General features: G+C 47.7%; 1 protein-coding gene across 2 annotated transcripts in view; it reads left to right on the top strand.

The window, feature by feature from the left end:
• FRMD5 (FERM domain containing 5) overlaps positions 1-16116 on the top strand; it is a 340793-nt gene extending 324677 nt beyond the window's left edge. Inside the window, exons 9-15 of one of the 2 annotated variants that reach the window (XM_060005146.1) lie at positions 1651-1714; positions 2329-2420; positions 5013-5087; positions 5648-5716; positions 6607-6713; positions 12065-12408; positions 12588-16116. In XM_060005146.1, the coding sequence (XP_059861129.1) occupies positions 1651-1714; positions 2329-2420; positions 5013-5087; positions 5648-5716; positions 6607-6713; positions 12065-12408; positions 12588-12635 (799 nt within the window). In that variant the 3' untranslated portion in view covers positions 12636-16116. Of the gene's footprint in view, positions 1-1650; positions 1715-2328; positions 2421-5012; positions 5088-5647; positions 5717-6606; positions 6714-12064 lie in introns of both variants that reach the window. The other variant, XM_060005145.1, reaches the window with a different exon arrangement.
• Positions 16117-17365: the final 1249 nt, after the last annotated feature.

Here is a 17365-nt window from a genome sequence, read left to right as displayed (position 1 = left end):
TCTGGGTCATCTGATGTTCCTTAGAAGGCCCGGATCCTGGCCACACTCCAACCAGGGTAGCTGTCTTTATGAGGTGGCTGGTAGGGGGCATTTTAGCTAGAAACAGGTAGGACACACCGGGGCCTGTAGTCCCTAAAGTATCCTTACCCTCCAGAAGCCCTGCTGCTCACTGGGGTGTCCCAGACCCTTTTCCTTCTATAGCTTCTCTCACAGCCCATTTCTTCAGGACGTCTCTTCATATGCCTCAACTTTAAAGTAATAGATGTAAATTTAGTCACACTTCCAATAGAAAATTTCCTACTTTCCTATCTTGCTTATTGAAGCCTAGGATGATCTGTGTGCTTGTTTATATATCAATCAATTGATATTTATTGTATTCTGTATGTGTATGAGAGATTGATTGATTGGGAGGGAATCTAACAGGGAAGGAATCCCATGTGGCTTGTACTAGCTCAGAACTGGTGGTCAGAAGTTGTGAGCTCTCATCCTGACCCAGCTATGATTTCCAGGGAACAGGTGACCTTCCTCTGTCCCCTGAGTTTTGTCCAGTAGTAAATTGGGTACATTGTTTTCACTACCTTTCTGCTACTTTCTAGGATATTGAGGAAATCTCCCTAGAAATCGCAAAGAGGAAGAAGCCAAGTGGAGGCAGATATGCATGGTCAGACCTCTTTGGGGGCTCCCAGTTGGGTAGAAAAATAAAGACTCTGCCCCCAGTGAGGTAGGAGGGCCTTCAGGCTCCAGAGGGTAGCTGTGTCAGGCCAATGGAAGGGAAGTGAGGAGTGACCAATGCTAAGGCCTAGTTCTCTGGCTCTCAGGGACATCCACCTAAGACCCCAGTCATTTTTCCATTTTGTAAATGTAACCAAGGCTGAGAGCAGTATGTGGAGGTGAGGTCTAAGTCGTGCCATGTACAGTAACCATGTCACTTCTTCTGATTTGTGTCTGTCCTGCGGGTGGATGTACCCCAGTATCCTGTTTGCCTCTTTTACTGCAGCCATTCACTGGGCTGGTGGCTTCAAGGATTTTTCTACAAAAACCCCTAAGCCCCTTTCCTGGTCAGTACGCTGCATGACTGTTCCATGTAATCTGTTCTCTCTCTTTGGTATGTTGCCCTGCCCCCCCTCCCTGAGATCGTTTGACATTTGTCTGCATTAAACTGCATTTTCCATCCAGTGGCACAGTCACCTGAAAGACTCAACTCCCTCAGAACCTGGTCGCATTGTTTTTCATTATTTGCTGTTATCTTGAACTTTGGCCTCATCAGCTACCTGTGGCATCTTACATTTGACAGTCCCATCAAGATAATGCACCTGTGTTATGAACCAAATCCCGAAATGGCCCAGGACCACTCTACCTAGACTCACTTCCCATGCAAACGTTTCCCTTTTACAGCCACTGTTGATGAGCCCGAAATCCTCCTATCACCCTATTATTATAGTGTGATTGACCAGAAAACTGTGGATTGAACTGTTTCAACAACTGTTCTCTAAGGCCCCTGCGCTGCTGTCTTGTTTCAGTTCTAATTTTGGCTAAAACTGTGTCTGTGCCTGGAGCCCCTTCCAGTCGGGGTGGGCTGTGCATCTACAAGACTTAGCTGTGAGCAAGCAGCCCACAGTGAGATGACGGGCGTTCTCTTTGTGCTTCTAGGAATGAGGTGACCAAGCTGAAATTTGAAGGAAAGACTTTTTATTTGTACGTAAGTCAGAAAGAGGTGAGTGCTGGCTTCCTTCTCTTCAGGGAGGGCTGGGGCACTGGGGTGGCTCCTGATGGCCAGGGCTGAACCAAAGTGGTCCATCCAGGCAGAGCTAAGCCCCCTGCATGCCAAGCCGGGAACAAGTTCAAGGCTGGAGGTGAGGAGACATGAGATGACGACAGGTGGCTGTAGGTCCTGGAGCACAGGGACTTCCTCAGGGATGCTGGTGACCCTCAGAGGTTCCATACCTCCAGGAAGTACAGAGTAAGATTCTTTTGCTTCCATATGAAAATTCCAGGAAGATAATACCAAAAAAAAAAGTAAGAAGAAAGAAAGAAAGAAAATTCCAGAGGAGAGTGCCACTTTCTCTGGGGAGGGCTCACTTGGTTCAAGCAGTGCCAGCAGAGACTTACTCTGATTGGACCTGCCAGGTATGCCCTTCTGCACTGAACTCAGCTCTGTCCTGTGGGTGCTGCAGGCTTCTCTTCCGGCCAGCAGCCCCTTCCCCATCTGAAGCCTCTCCCTGAGAGCACTGGGGAGCCTTCAGACAGCTCAGGGCTCAGTGTCCTGGGCCTCTTCACCCTTTGCTTTGCCATCCACACTAAGCTGTTTCTATGTGGGATTTTTTGTAGGAAAAGAAAATTATTCTCACATATTTTGCTCCAACTCCAGAAGCCTGCAAGCATCTCTGGAAATGTGGGATAGAGAACCAAGCCTTCTACAAGTGAGTGGACACCTGGGATGGGAACTGGCTTTATCAGGGCCAAAGCCATAGAAGCTACTTTCAGAGGAACAATGGTCAGGCAAGTTTGAGAAACTCTGACAAAGGAGACATGAGATGACAAGGCTGGGCTTCCTTATAAAACTCAGACCCCTTTCCAGGTGGCTGTCTGTACCACCTGGAGGGTCAGAGCTGATGTCTGGGAATGTGTGTCAGCGGAGTTGCCCAAGGTGTCTACCTTGCGATGTCGTTGGACAGCCCCCAGTGGCAAAGCAGTTCTGGGTCTTTTCAGGGTAAGGCTTGGGCCAGAGAAAGCCCACAGGTGCCTGACTTGAATAAAGCTGGCCCCTTGGAGCCATTCAGAGCCCAGAATACAAGAGCTCCATGAAGGAACAGGCGCAGCCCAGAGCAGCTCCCTAAGCCTTGGAGAGACCCTGGGGCCCGCTCCCCAGTGGGTGGCCTGGTGCTGAGCTGGGATTGATACCAGCCCTTCCTGGTGTGTCACTGACAGAGGTGTTGACAGTGACAGGCCAAGTGCTCAGGAGCCAGGGGTGGGGTAGCTGGAGGAAGCAAGGACTTGACTGTTACTGAGATAGCAGCTTTGGGGCAAAGGAGAGAGCTTAGCTTACCAAATGATTTTGTAAAGTATATTGAGGCTTTTGTGCCCAGTTTTCTTTGATTAAAAAAGTTGTTATAAAAGCATTAGGGAGCAAAGAAATAGCCCATCGAGAAACTGGGGTGAGGCCAGATGAAGTGTATTTTGCTAAAACCCTTGGTCTTGTTTTTAAAATAGAATGCCATGACTTAGGCTTTAATAAGCTGCATCTTAATCAGAACAACATAAGACAGAATGTGTGGTATACTCCTCTGACAGGCCATAGTTCTCCCTCCAGTAACCTGAAGGATCCAGAGCAGAATTGCTCTGGGCTGGGAGGGCACCATCTTCCTCCCCACTCAACAGACTCTGCTACCTGCTGACTGCTGTGGGATGCTGGCCCCCACAGGCTGTTTCTTGGGCAGGCTTTCTGAGTTGTATAATCAATTCTGTGCATTTGATACCAGAATCAGGGGTGAGTTGAATGGGCAGCCTGAATTCTCACCTGAGTGGGCTTCTTTCTTCTCATGGAGAAGACACTCACAAGACTTTCATGTGGTCACATTTCCCTCCTATTCAGTCCCTGGCTGTCCAAGGAAAGCCGAGAAAACATTTCAGCACCATTTCTGGAGGCCCTCCTTTGTTTTTCCGTCTGAGCCATGGGAACAGAATTGTGCTTCTGAGCCTGTGACCAAACTCAGTTTCTGAGTCTTTCCTTAACAGATTGCCCACATCCACACTGGAAACCAAGGCCGCTTTTCACTGTTCTCCATGACTACTAATTAGGTGTTAAAAGCCTCTAGCCTGGGTCAGACCCTCATTTATGCCAAGTCGCTAGCAGGAGCCACTTCGGCGTCACTCAGAGTGTCTGTCATGGGCAGATCCCTGCCCCGCTTTTGGCCTAGTGCTTTGAAGGGAGCCGGTCAGGCTCAAGAAGGTGCTCAGAAAAAAATAACTTTACGTGTCTAACACGTATTAAATATTTTAAACCAAAAAAAAAAAAAAAGAAAGAAAAGGAATGTGCTCAGACAGGAGAGTAAGTAGGCTCAGAGCCTCATGGAGCCCTGAGACAGGTGGGGATGGTGTCCCCAGCGCCTGCTGTTCATGGATTATAGGGACAACTCCCTAAATATTCACTGCCCGCTCAGAACAAAGGCTTCAGACCAGTTCGGTTCCCAGCTGGGTTAGCACTACAGGCACCCAGGACGTGTTGTGGATGGGGTCAGGTCTTAGGAGATTCAATCTGGGCAGCTCTGCCCATGCTTCCCTTTCTAAGTGAGAGGAGTACAGGGATCAGAGCAGTCACTCAAGGGTGGCTTCCAGAGTCTCCACCTCAGCTGTTCACAGCCTTGAAAGTGGTGTTAATGGGCTTTCTGGGGGAGGGCAAATGGTTCCAAGTTCAAACAAATGGTGGAACTTTTATTAAAGTTCAGCTAGTTTCTTCATTTCACGACTTCTCAGAGTCTCTAATGTGACAATATACTTTAGGTTCGCTCCAAGAAGGAGATGGAATAGGAAGGGCACTACTCTCTTCTCCACCCACAGTTACCCAGACATGTACATGAATTCTCAAATACTAGGACTGGAAGGGACTCCTGAGGTCAAGCAGTCCCAGCTCCACCATTTTATAGATAAGACTGAGGCTAAGAGAGGAAAAATTTGCCCAGGGTCACACTGCTAACCAGTGGCCTGGCTGAGATTCAGCAGGTGGCATTCTCTTTCCCTAACATTTATTCTCTCAGTCCCCATGGTGAACCCATGAGGCACTCTTGGGGAGCCCTCACTCTCCTAACATGGAAGTGGATTGCAGCATGCCTGTCCATAGCACTGAGACCGTGAACACGGCCCTCAGGTGCTAAAGGAGTCAGAGACAAGCAGGGCTGTGAAGGGCCTTTTCCTGAGGGGTTCTTTCAAGTAGCCTTTGGAAGGAGCTGGGAACACAGCCTTAGGCTGTAAGGCATTGCAGACCATCTCTCACACTGGACTTTGCCTTGCTGCAGGCTGGAGAAGTCAAGCCAAGTCCGCACAGTGTCCAGCAGCAATTTATTCTTTAAAGGGAGCCGGTTCCGATACAGGTAAATAGTGACAGTAAGTAACCGTTATGGACCTATTTTCAGACCCTTCTCTGGAGAAGGGTGGCCCAGTGGTCCTTATCCTGAGAACAAAGACACTGGGAACCTCCAGAGAAGTGTGAGGTTTCCATCCGATTCTCCTGTCTCCTAACCCTTTGACTATTTCTTTCCTTCCCTGCAGCTGTTTGCCTGTAGGGGTTAAAATGTGTGTCTTCTCCTGCCCTTACAAAAGCAGCAAAATAAGAACTGTAACAGTGATTCCTTTCATTTCTATCTAAAGATTTCATTTTTTTGCAATATTTCTGGAACACGCTGGACAATGAGGAATCATTCCTAAATGAGGATGGAAGATCCCAAAGACCGCAGAGACAGAGAGCTGTCAGGACGCCTTAGAGCTCTTTACCCCAGCAAGCAAGCCCTACTCAGTGGCCTAAACATTGAGAAGGGGTAGGCCAAAGAGGCCACTTCCCAATTCAGCTCAAGTATCTGAGATCTTACAGAGGAGCTCAGTCCTGGAACACTGTCTCATTTCTTGCTGCTTGTTTTATTTATACTACTTATAGTGGCCGAGTTGCAAAGGAAGTGATGGAGTCCAGTGCCAAGATCAAACGGGAGCCACCAGAAATACACAGGTAGGCACCAGGGGCTTATCCCCAAACCAGGTCCAGCTCAGATCTCGGACTCTTAAAAGAGCCAGCAGTTTGAGTACTGTGAAGATTCTGGCCATGATGGCTTCCAAACAGGGCAGCAGGGTGAAGAGACCCATCTCAGTCAAAGGCATGGGAACAGGATGACCCTGGAGAATGAGGGAAGATGGGCTAATGCAGACAGTACATCAGACCCAGGAGCCACCTTCCTGGGTAATTCTCTACCATCATCCCAAGTCCTGAAATTGGTCATAGACCTTGGAGGACATGCCCAAGCAGCAAGATTTCATTGGCTCTGGAAACAGTGCATTACAGGAAGCCAGTCACACTAGGTCTGAAATAGTTTCAGGATCCATGCTTTATGTGTAACTGTAAATCATAAATTTCCAGGAGGCCATCTCCTAAAACCTGGTAAGACTGAGGGAGAATATGATTGGCCAAAAGGTCTGGGGTTTGCCAACCAGACTGACCTCTGGGAATGGGAGCATTACTACCTGCCTTCACACGGACGCCCCTGCCCTCTGTGGGAAGTCAGGGGAGGCCGCATATCAGTCTTAGGCACATTTTTAGGAGCACCGCATATCCTGGGGCTCTACTCTCTGACAATCCTGCCCAGGGACCAGTGGCACCACTGCCACACTGAAGAAAGGTTCGGGTAGGTCTGGGATATAAGGAGGTTGACAAGTTTGAAGTAGTGTCTCTGACTGGGATTCAGGGACTAAAGGCAGAAAGCAGGTATTAAAGATTTTTAAAAACAAAACAAACCTTAACACAGCCAGGCAATTCTCAGGCAATTCTAGTAACCAGTCCTCAACTCTGAGTCCTGACCACATTTGTCAGTGCACTAACAGAATTCTTTTTTTCTTTAACCTCAGAGCAGGGATGGTCCCCAGCCGCAGCTGTCCCTCCATAACCCATGGCCCAAGGCTGAGCAGCGTCCCTAGGACCCGGAGAAGAGCTGTTCACATCTCCATCATGGAAGGTGAGCATGAGTTCTGGAGATGACCTGGGGTTCCTCCAAGTTGTCACCTGGACCGGTTCCTCACAGGGACCTTGAAAAGAAGTGAATTTGCACTAGAGACAGCAGCAAGTTTCTCCAATGGTAGGGAGAATGTTTCATCCAGTCAATGGGAACACCAGCTGGGTGTCAGGTGAAGGGTAATCCCATCCAGCTCTGATGAGCTGTGGTCCAGGAGGGGTTTGTAGATCTGAGAGTATTAGACTAAACCTTTGGGAGAGAACCACGATCAAAGGCCTTATTTATGTGAGTACCTTAGTTGCTCCATTTGTAAAACCCCATGGGTTTCAAGGAAGCTGATGTACATGCAAGTACTTTAAAGAAATGAAAGCATTTACTGGGTAGGCAGCAAGCACAATGCAAAGAGCCCTGGTCAGGAAGTCAAGGATGAGGTCAAAATAGGAGCTCTGCCACACATTTTCTGGGCAGGTTGCTTAACCTCTCTGAGCCTGTTGCCCCCACTGTAGAAAGGGGTGGGGGGTGGGGGAAGGTGCCTTGGAAACTCCCAAGTATAATGGCTATGCAAGGTATGGAATTATTGAGGGCTGGCCATCATCAGACACAGCCCCCTGGTTTTCCCTCCTATCTTAGGCTGAGCGGGAGAAGTGAGCCCAGCTCTCTTATTTTGGGGTGTGCATCTCAGGAAAGTGGACTGTCTTCTCCTCTTTTGAGGAAACATAACTTTCTCCCCTCTCTGTGGCCCTTGTTCCCGTCTGTCCTGAGGCTGAAGCCACCAGGTTCATCCCAAGGCTCTTGCAGAAAGTCGGGACAGCTGTCCTCCCAGAGAAAAGGCCACCCCCTGGGGGAAGCTGGCCCTAATGCAGGTATCGCATGGGAGAACAGCCTCAGGCATTACTGCTCCCCAGCATATGGAAGAATGTCCAGTAAAACCAGCATTCCCAGAAGAGGGAAGACTGAGGCCATCCATGTGGGGATATAACTCATTTGGAGTAGCTGCCAAGCAGGGTTAGCAAAACAACTCAGAGGTGGGGAGAACCATCCTCAAGCTCCCCCAAGACGAGCTGTGAGGCTGCCTCAGTTCCCCACCAGCTCTGGCTGTGCCTTCAGCCTCCTCCCAGAACCTGTCTTCTCCCATTGTAGCAGCAGTAGGCTCCTCAACATCCAAAACTGTCACACATGCTTACAAAATGCCAGGGGAGGGCGCAGAAAGCTATTAGAGCAGACACCCCCCCACCCCAGGGCCAGGGCACGGCCTCAAAAGCTTAGGCTCAGAACTTCACACCTGGCAGATTATAACACAGCAGGCCTCCACGTGCTACTCCCCAAGCCAACGTGCTCCTTACACCCCATGCCCAGTGGTGCCTGTAGACAAGCACAGTCTTCATCCCCGGTCATGGCCCTCGAGGCCCATTAGACTCAGAAGAGCGTGGGTAGAAGCTCAGAACTGCCCTGGCAGGAATGAAACTCACAGGCAGAATGTAATTCAGGGTGAGGAGAGGCAGATGGACATCTGGTTTGGATGTGAAAAAAAATACAAGATTTTAGCAGTTGAGCGGCTCTATCAGTGCAGGGATCATCAAGCCTGGGGAAATAAAGAATGGATTATTTCAGGAGGTGAGAGTTCAGCTGCATCATCTCTCAAGAGGGGGTTTTGCCTTTAAAGCACCTAACACGGCTGACCCTCACTGTTCACCCCAACCAGGCAGGGAAGGGTGAGAGGGACTCAATGGGGACCTCAGAGGAAGGACACAAACCATCAAAACGCCCAGGAAGTTATGGACATTTGAAATTCGTTCACGCTCCATCAGGGATTGTCTTTCCTATAGTCCATATGGCACATAATTAATATCACAGAAACCATGTGCCTTTTCCAGGAGAAAGCTTTGTTTGCTATCTCCAAAAACAGTGGGGAAAATTGCAAAGACATTAACGTAACGTTACAGTTTGAATGAAACCATGTAATCTCAATGAACTGAGACCCTTAAAAAGAAGACTGCATTGGTTGGCCCTGCCCTCTGCTCTAGGGGATGCCAAGATAACACATGTTATTAGCACAGGCCTGACCCAGAGAGGACATTCAGGTATGTCAGTTCTTTCACCCATTGTGCCCCATGGGGCAGCCAGACAAATAGCGTAGATCCCAGTGGAGGAGGGGACGCAGCCCATTTCCAGCCCCAGAGCCACCGCCTTACACTTCAGAGCCACCCAACCCAAAGCCATTTTCTTTGTAGCTTCACATCCTGGATTTTCTGGGACAGTCCCGATTTCCCCTACTCTCTGGGATTATTCCCTGCCCTCTCTGTTCCTCACCCTCTGAGAGGTCTGGGGCCCTTATATGAGCCTCAGAGAAACAGCTACTGGCTGGGAAACCATTACCTTTTATAGCTCTAAGTCCTTCTGACTGAATCCAGTCCCCTGATAACGCTGGCCTCTCAGAGCTGCTCTTTCCCTGCAGCTCAGTCTGCTCTGAGACTCTCAGAGCCAACCTTTTCTCTCCAGCATGGGAGGCACTGCGAAAGGGCTGCTATGGCGTGAGATCAGTTGGTTTCCCATCCTTTCCCTCTGTACCTTCCCCGCCTGGCTGGTTCCCATGAAGAGATCAGCTGATTTCCACTGAAGAAGTACCTGCCTTCCTGGGCCACCATGGGGAAGAGTCTGATTAAGATTCACACCAGAGTCCGAGTTCAGCTCCGGTTGACTAATCACTGCCTTCGGCCCCTGAGTGTGCGCATCCTGAGGATGGGGCCCCGGCTCCAGGGTAGGCTCCTGACCACTGTGCCCCCTGGCCCACTGGGAGCCACCTCTGGGCAAGGCGATCAGCTGGAGCACCTCCAAGGTAAAAAGACACCCTCTGTTTTGCTGTGCCACTCACCCAGATCCCACCCACGACACCCACCCCATCCATCCCAGAATAACAGGTTTGAGGCGAGTGGTGGTTTCTAGTGAAACCTGAAATTCTGTACAGGACTAACCTAGCACAGGAATAACCTTAACTTTATAGGTGAGGTCTGTTGGGGGAACAGAAGACTAACATTTACTGAGTAATTTTGTTTGTCAGGCTGTCTACTTAGAAATACATATGTAGCCATTATCTTGTTTACTGAGAGCACCAACAACTCACTATAATGTGGCTTCTGGTGTCCCTCTGATTAGCTCTTTCTGATGTCATAGCCTTTGCCCCTCACCTTCCCCAGCAGGCTTAGGGCTGAATTGTAGGCCAGGCTATGATTGCACTAAGTGGCTTCCGGCAGCTATGCTGGTCATACATTGGAAGATCTGGCAGTCAGAGCTGTCCTTGTGAGGGGACAGCCCTTGAAAGGGTGTGAGGTGCCCTGTGCAACGGGGCTGAGGTTCCAGAGAACAGGGAGCCAGAAGAGTACTTGGGAAAGGAGCTGAGCCAGCAACATGTAAGATCAGAGCCTGGAAAGGTTTGTTTTATCAGAAACCCATTTCACACTCCCAGGTATGTGTTTCTCATGCTACACACGTGCAAATGGGGGAAGAAGGGAGGAACACTGAGGAAAACAGAAAACAGAGGAACATCAAAGGCTCTGGAACAAGGGACAGGCTCTTAATTTCACCTTATTTCACAACAGTTTCTTGGGCAATTGGGACCTAAGTCTAAGGCAGGTGCAGGCTGTTGACTTAATTCATCCTGGCCTGTTGTTCCACTCCCCGGAATCCAACTGCATGATCATTAGCACCATGGAATAGAAAGAGGCTTGGATTCTACCCTTGTCTTTGCCAGTAACAACCAACCACGTGACTGTAACCTCTTGCCCTCACCACTTCATGAAGTTGTTTAAAGATAAAATGGAAGTGCTTTAAAAAGTTTTAAACATTATACAAATTTAAGTATCTTATAGCATAGGGACAAAGGAAATACAGCCAGGACTGTGCAGCTTCTGAAAGCAGGAGCCAAGAGCTGCTGCTAATATACTAATGGTGAGGTGGTGGGCAGCAGAGGCGGATAGCAGGGGGCTGCCATCTCCCCTGCCCATGCCAGCCACTCGTTCGTAACCCAGGGTTCATTCCTATGGAGAATCTTTTACTGTGTGTATGCCGAGACGGGCTACAGCAGGCTGGGCAGGCAGGCGGCCTGGCTGCAACTGGCTACCTACCAAGGAAGACGAGATACACTATTTCTGAAATGTTACTGGCACCTTTTAAAAGAGACCTTGGGGCTTCTGAAGCCAGCCCAGAACCAGAAAACTCCGTAATTGGCCCTGGTTAGGTCTTACCTTTACTAGCTGGGTGTCCAGCTGTCTGGGGCAGTCAGGGTCGATTTCAGAGCAACAGAAGGGGACGAGCTTCTCTTGATGTGGACCACAAAAGCAGGGAGAGCCACTCTGAAACCACCAATATGGCCAGGAGTAGAAAATACAGACACTGAACTTGAAAACAAGAAGCCATTTCCTTGGGAGCACTATGACATGGGCCACACTTGGTGACTCTGAGCTCTGACATCCGCTGGCCTGGGTGGCTGCTGTTTGGTTGAGGGGGGTAACCAGCTCCTGTTCTTCCCTACTAGAGCTTTGAGCCCTGGAAAGAAAGAAATGTTCCATCTAAGAAAGTAAAGAGATAATGAGTAGTTTTAGGGGCAGAAGACCCTTCCTCCTAACTAATGTAAGCGAATTTCCCACTGATGCAACAAGATCGTCTCAGAGACCACTCTGTACTCTGGAGTAGCTAAAGCAAGGGGAGCTGTCAGCCTGTTCTGGACCCGGCTCAGTCTAAGGTGAAAAGAGAGGGAGAGCACTTAGGAAGAGCAGATCAGGTTTTTACCTCCCACAAAGTCAGGACAGCTAGAACTGGGTGGCTGAGGAGCCTGATAGCAGCTGCAGAAATCCAAAAGATGAGCTCATGAGCTCAAGGAGCTGTGTGCCAGCTTGTTAGGACACTCGGCTCCAGAATCTGTATTTGATGAGGCCCAGCTGGGCAAAACACAGTCTCCTCCACATTCCTGCCTCTCAAGGCCCTCGGCTCCCTGAACCATGACCCCAGCTCTGGTTGGGTCAGGGATAGTCTGCGATTCTCTTTCAAATTGGGCTAAAGCCAGGCCCAAGACACCAAAGGCAAGAAAGGCAGAATCTTTAACCAATATGGCCAAAACTATAAGCAAAAAGAAAAACTTGCAACCAATGCCACTCTGGTTCCTGCTGCTTCTCTTGTCCTATTCTTGATACATCAAAACAGAGTGCAGTGGCCATTGCTGCTGGTCACGTGGGGCGTGCAAAGGGGCTTCTCCTAAGATTTTAGTGACCAGATAAAGCAGGATAGGTGCTGCCTCCGCCTGACAGCGAAGTGGGTGCCGGCACACAGAAGGCCTGCTCATTTTCCTTTTGCCTTTCCAGGCCTCGAGTCCCTACGGGACAGTGCCCACTCCACCCCGGTACGTACCTCCTCCCACGGGGACACTTTCCTGCCTCACGTGAGAAGCAGCCGGGCAGACAGCAATGAGCGAGTTGCCGTGATCGCGGATGAGGCCTACAGCCCTGCAGACAGTGTGCTGCCCACCCCTGTGGCCGAGCACAGCCTGGAGCTGATGCTGCTTTCCCGGCAGATCAATGGGGCCACCTGCAGCATTGAGGAGGAGAAGGAGTGTGAGACCAGCACCCCAACTGCTGCAGAGATGGAGGCCCTTGGGGGAGAGCTGAGGGCCCTGTGTCAGGGGCACGGCAGGCCAGAGGAGGAACAGGTGAATAAGTTTGTTTTAAGTGTCCTCCGTTTGCTCCTTGTGACCATGGGACTCCTCTTTGTTTTGCTCCTCCTCCTGATCATCCTTACCGAGTCCGACCTTGACATTGCCTTTTTCCGCGATATCCGCCAGACCCCCGAGTTTGAACAATTCCACTATCAATACTTTTGTCCCCTCAGGCGATGGTTTGCCTGCAAAATCCGCTCAGTGGTGAGCCTGCTCACTGACACCTGAGAAGGCATGAATCCTCCCAATAACTAGCCAGGTGGACCAAGGAGCCCGGCTACCCATTCCCAGCAATGGGACCCATCGTGGAACCATCGGCACATATACCAAGTCCTCCTCTCATGACTCAAAGTCCACAGCCTAGGAGGGTCGTTTCCCAGAAGAAGAAAGGGATAGGCTCATGCCTTGTCTAAACTAACTGGGAAAACTCATTTCCTTCAGAGGTTCTTTCAAGAAAGGCTCGGCGACTCTGTTTCTCATCCTCCCAATTTGCAGGATAAAATTTTTGGTTTTGAATTTTGATTTTTCATAGATGTGTATTATTTTGAAAATATCAAAAATAATTTATTTTATTATTACTGATTCTCGCAGTAGTGTCACCTAGTAGATGGGACACTAGTTGGAGACTAGAGAGCTGTTGTCTTCTGTATTCTGCAGGAGCTTTCCTACTCAGTTCCAGTAGACTCATCACTGCAGCCTCAGCGGGGCAAGCCAGGGGTCTGGACAATGGGGACTGTCTAGGTTTTCTTCCCAGACAGAGCTTTTAAAAAAAAGTAAACATCCGTGTAGAATGATTAAATGGAAAGTTGCTTCTTATGACGGTCTGAGTTGGATTTTCTTTTCCTTTTATTTCTTTCAAATCTGAGCAGAGTGGGCATCTGAAGGGACCACCACTACAGCAGCAGCAGCAGCAGGGGTGGGGTAAGTCTGTCCCCTTAGACTAGATCCTAGTGGGCATCACCATGAGTTTTGTATGATGAACTTAGACTTCTGTGGGGGTTTTTTCTGAAGACCCTCAAGACTTTTATAGTGCTCCAGAAGCATTAGGTGAATTCGGTGGTGCCAGGGATAGAACTGTCAGAAATGCAGGACTAAGTGTAGTTAACAGAAACCAGAGCTAAGGTACCTGAGAGACCGTTGAGGTCACAGAGCAGTACTTATTTTGTACAACACCATCCCCCCCAAAAAAGACTATTTCAATTTATATTTTAACAACAAAATGTATTTTCTTATCAATTCATATTTTGTTTTTACTTTATGGATTAAGAAAAATAGAGCCTGACGAACTTAAACGACACAAGGAAGAAACTGATCCTGAGAATAAAAAGCTTCAGAAAATAGAATTCCAAGATCAACAAACAGCCTGGGAAGGGACCAGGAAAAGAATCTCTTTAAATAGGAGTTCTAAGAGATGCCTACAAAAGAAGGTGAATGTGGCAGAGACCAAGACTTAGATGTAGAAATACTGCCCCCTAGCGTCATCCTCTGCACTGGGAAAATGAAAGTTGTAGGAAAGCACTTACCATCCTTGCCAAGGCTCCATGCAGAAGAGCAGCATGTGGAGGGTGAGTGTGGGGTCCGAGGCCCGAGCTCTGCAACTCTTACAACCACTCACACACAAGATCTTGTTTTCATCTCAGGGAGAGATTTCTAAGTCATCTGGGCCTGAGGACTTATGTAAGGACAGTCAGTGGACATATTCCTGGGACCCACATAACAGTGGAGCAGCTGCTGACACCCTATGATGCTGGGGAGCCTCAAATGCAGAACAGAATGAGTCACATGTAGATCTGCTTTCCCCTAGTTTGTTCTCTGAGACAGCAGAACCACGTCCATATATAGAATCTAATAGCCATGGATAAACGGAGTTTTTCCTTTTTTAAGGTTGGGGGTGGTGCTGTGTTTCAAAATTTTAATTGCCCTTTTATCTAGACCAGGGGTCGGCAAACTTCTTCTGTAAAGTGCCAGATAGTAAATATTTTTTTATTTTGGTTTTGTGGGCCATACTCTGGCAACTACTCAACTCCGCCATCTTATCACAAAACAGCCATAGGTAATACATAAACAAAGGAGCAAAGCTGTGTTCCAATAACATTTTTATTTATAAAAACAGGCAGTGAGCTGAATTTAGCCCACAGGCCATAATCTGCCAACCCCGAGCTAGACAATAACACTGCTCCTTACCAGTGTGTAAGCAGAAAGAGGGTCAGCTCTGCTCCAATTCCTGACATGTGTTAAAGATCCGGATCATTTCCCAGTAGAGGCACTGGGGTTGCTTGTTTAAAGGGTGCTCGAACAACCAACCAGCAAAGAGATGTCTGATGCCAAGATGAGCAAGATCAACCACTGGAATGCTAAAACGCAGCCAGAATCTAAGCATGGAAGAGGGCCTGTCTGATCATTTCCATACCAGCAGAAATTTGGGCAGAATTACAAACATCTATTTTCAAAGTGACAAGACAAAATATGAGGGAGAGCCTAGTAAAGATTAGGGATCGCTTAGAACCAACTAGCCACTGCCACTTGTCATCTACACAGGAAAGGCTTTATTAGCACAGGATTGGAGTAAAAAGTAGACTCAGAAGAAAAGGCTGTCAGGAAATAGGGGGCTGGTTTTAACCTGGATATCTACTGTCTTATGCAACATAGCAGATTACCTTTTAGTGTAGTGTTCCTACCTCAGTCTGTAGAATATGGTGTTTCTATGCAGTGAGTGATAGCCTCGACTCTGACCTTTCATATTCACATTAAAGAGAGATGCAGTATTCCATATCCTGGTACGTACTTGTGTCTAGAGTTCTAACAGTACAATAGTCCATGCCACTTCCTACAGCTGGATTTTGCTCTCTGAACAGAAACTTTTGGGTTATTTTTTTCCAGGGCTTATCCCACAAAATACAGATAGAAAAGTTTCCTTCAATTTGCTTTTCAAATAGTGCTTGAATAACAAACTTCCTTTGTTGGTGACTAGTCTTTTTTGGGATCTCCCCATCATTAGAAATTGTTCAAGTTTTTAACCTGATTTTACTATGTTCCACTATGTCTCCTATTTTCTCTCAAAATTAGTTTTGATCTCATTGTAGAAAAAGCAGTGGTTTCCACAGCTTCATCTATCAGAGGAAATAAAACTCTTACTAAAGAATAGTGTACTGCATCTTTAAGCAGTAGAAGGTAAACTACCTGCAAATGTGAATTTCTTAGTTTCATTAAAAATATATATAGTTGTTAACCTCTTGTGTGCCAAAAATTATAAGTTACATTTTCCTTCAAAGCAATGTACTTTTTTCTACATATGCAGTATGTAGTTAGCATAAAATCATTGGTGCCATGAAAATTATTTTTAAACGTAAATAAATATTTAAATATCATAGAAGAGTGGACTCTTTTTTTTTTTTTTTTAACTTACAGCCTATCTCACTTTCTCCTCCTTAAAATTAACAACACATAGATAAAAGGATACCAGTGGGATTTACACAGCTGACTGCTGTCTGCGACTGGAATTATTTAAAATAATCATTTTGTTTATAGCCGTCTATTATCTTTGTTCTTCCCCCCAAAATAAATACTATTAAGAACTTAGAAGCTGTAAGTGTGAAATAATTTTGGAGATGAATTGGACCACATTTTTCTGATGAGGAAAACCAAGAAATGATTTTCCCAAGGTTACACACAGTCTCAGAGCCCAAAGGAGAATCTAGATAGTCCAGCTTCTGCACCAGTGTTTGTAAGCCTGGAGTAAGAGAGAGAACAGCAAACACTTCCTATGAAGGGAACAGAATGATATCACCACTACAATTACAAACCTCATATTTACAACTTAACAACATACATTCCTTTAACACTATCTCATTTGATTCTGTAACCATCACTCTAGCTATTGACTGGTAATGGTCTTCTAAATTCCATGAGGATAAAAAGTGAGACTAGGGTCCACCCTACTAGCTTATTATCTAATCTTCCTATTTTCAGTTCTACCTGCCTTCCAACCCTCCATTCTGCCACTAGATCATTTTCCTAAAGCACTGATCAGGTTATTCACTTACTTCCAAATTTTAAGAGGTTCCTATTACCTTTAAAATGATATCCAGGGACCTCCCTGGTGGCACAGTGGTTAAGAATCCACCTGCCAATGCAGGGGACACAGGTTCAAGCCCTGGTCCGGGAAGATCCCACATGCCGCGGAGCAGCTAAGCCCATGCGCCACAACTACTGAGCCTGAGCTCTAGAGCCCGTGTGCCTAGAGCCAGTGCTCCACAACAAGAGAACCCACTGCAATGAGAAGCCCGCGCACCACAACAGAGTAGCCCCTGCTCACTGCAACTAGAGAGAGCCCATATGCAGCAATGAAGACCCAGTGCAGCCAAAAATAAATTAATTAATAAAAAAATAAAATGATATCCAGTGCCCTGTCCCCAGGGAAGTTGGTGTTTTTTCTTAATGACAGGAGTCTCTTAAAGTTGCTTAAAGTGATCTGAAGAGTAAAAAAGCGTGAGAACCACTGGATGCAAGTGGTTTCCCATGATCCTACAGACTTACAGCTACAGCCCTTTTTTTAAAAAAAATAAATTTACTTATTTATTTATTTATTTTTGGCTGCATTGGGGTCTTCGTTGCTGCGCACGGGCTTTCTCTAGTTGCGGCGAGCGGGGGCTACTCTTCGTTGCAGTGCGCAGGCTTCTCATTGCAGTGGCTTCTCTTGTTGTGGAGCACGGGCTCTAGGTGCGCGGGCTTCAGTAGTCAGGGCACGTGGGCTCAGTAGTTGTGGCTCATGGGCTCTAGAACGCAGGCTCAGTAGCGGTGGTGCCCTGGCTTTAGTTGCTTCGCGGCATGTGGGAGCTTCCCTGACCAGGGCTTGAACCCGGGTCTCCAGCATTGGCAGGCGGATTCTTAACCACTGTGCCACCAGGGAAGTCCCTACAGCCCTTCTTTGGATAACTAATGACGACTCACC

Source organism: Delphinus delphis, chromosome 2 (assembly GCF_949987515.2).
Source record: "Delphinus delphis chromosome 2, mDelDel1.2, whole genome shotgun sequence".
NCBI lineage: Eukaryota > Metazoa > Chordata > Mammalia > Artiodactyla > Delphinidae > Delphinus > Delphinus delphis.
The sequence above is the reverse complement of the archived record's forward strand: the minus strand, read 5'-3'. Positions and strand labels throughout refer to the sequence as shown.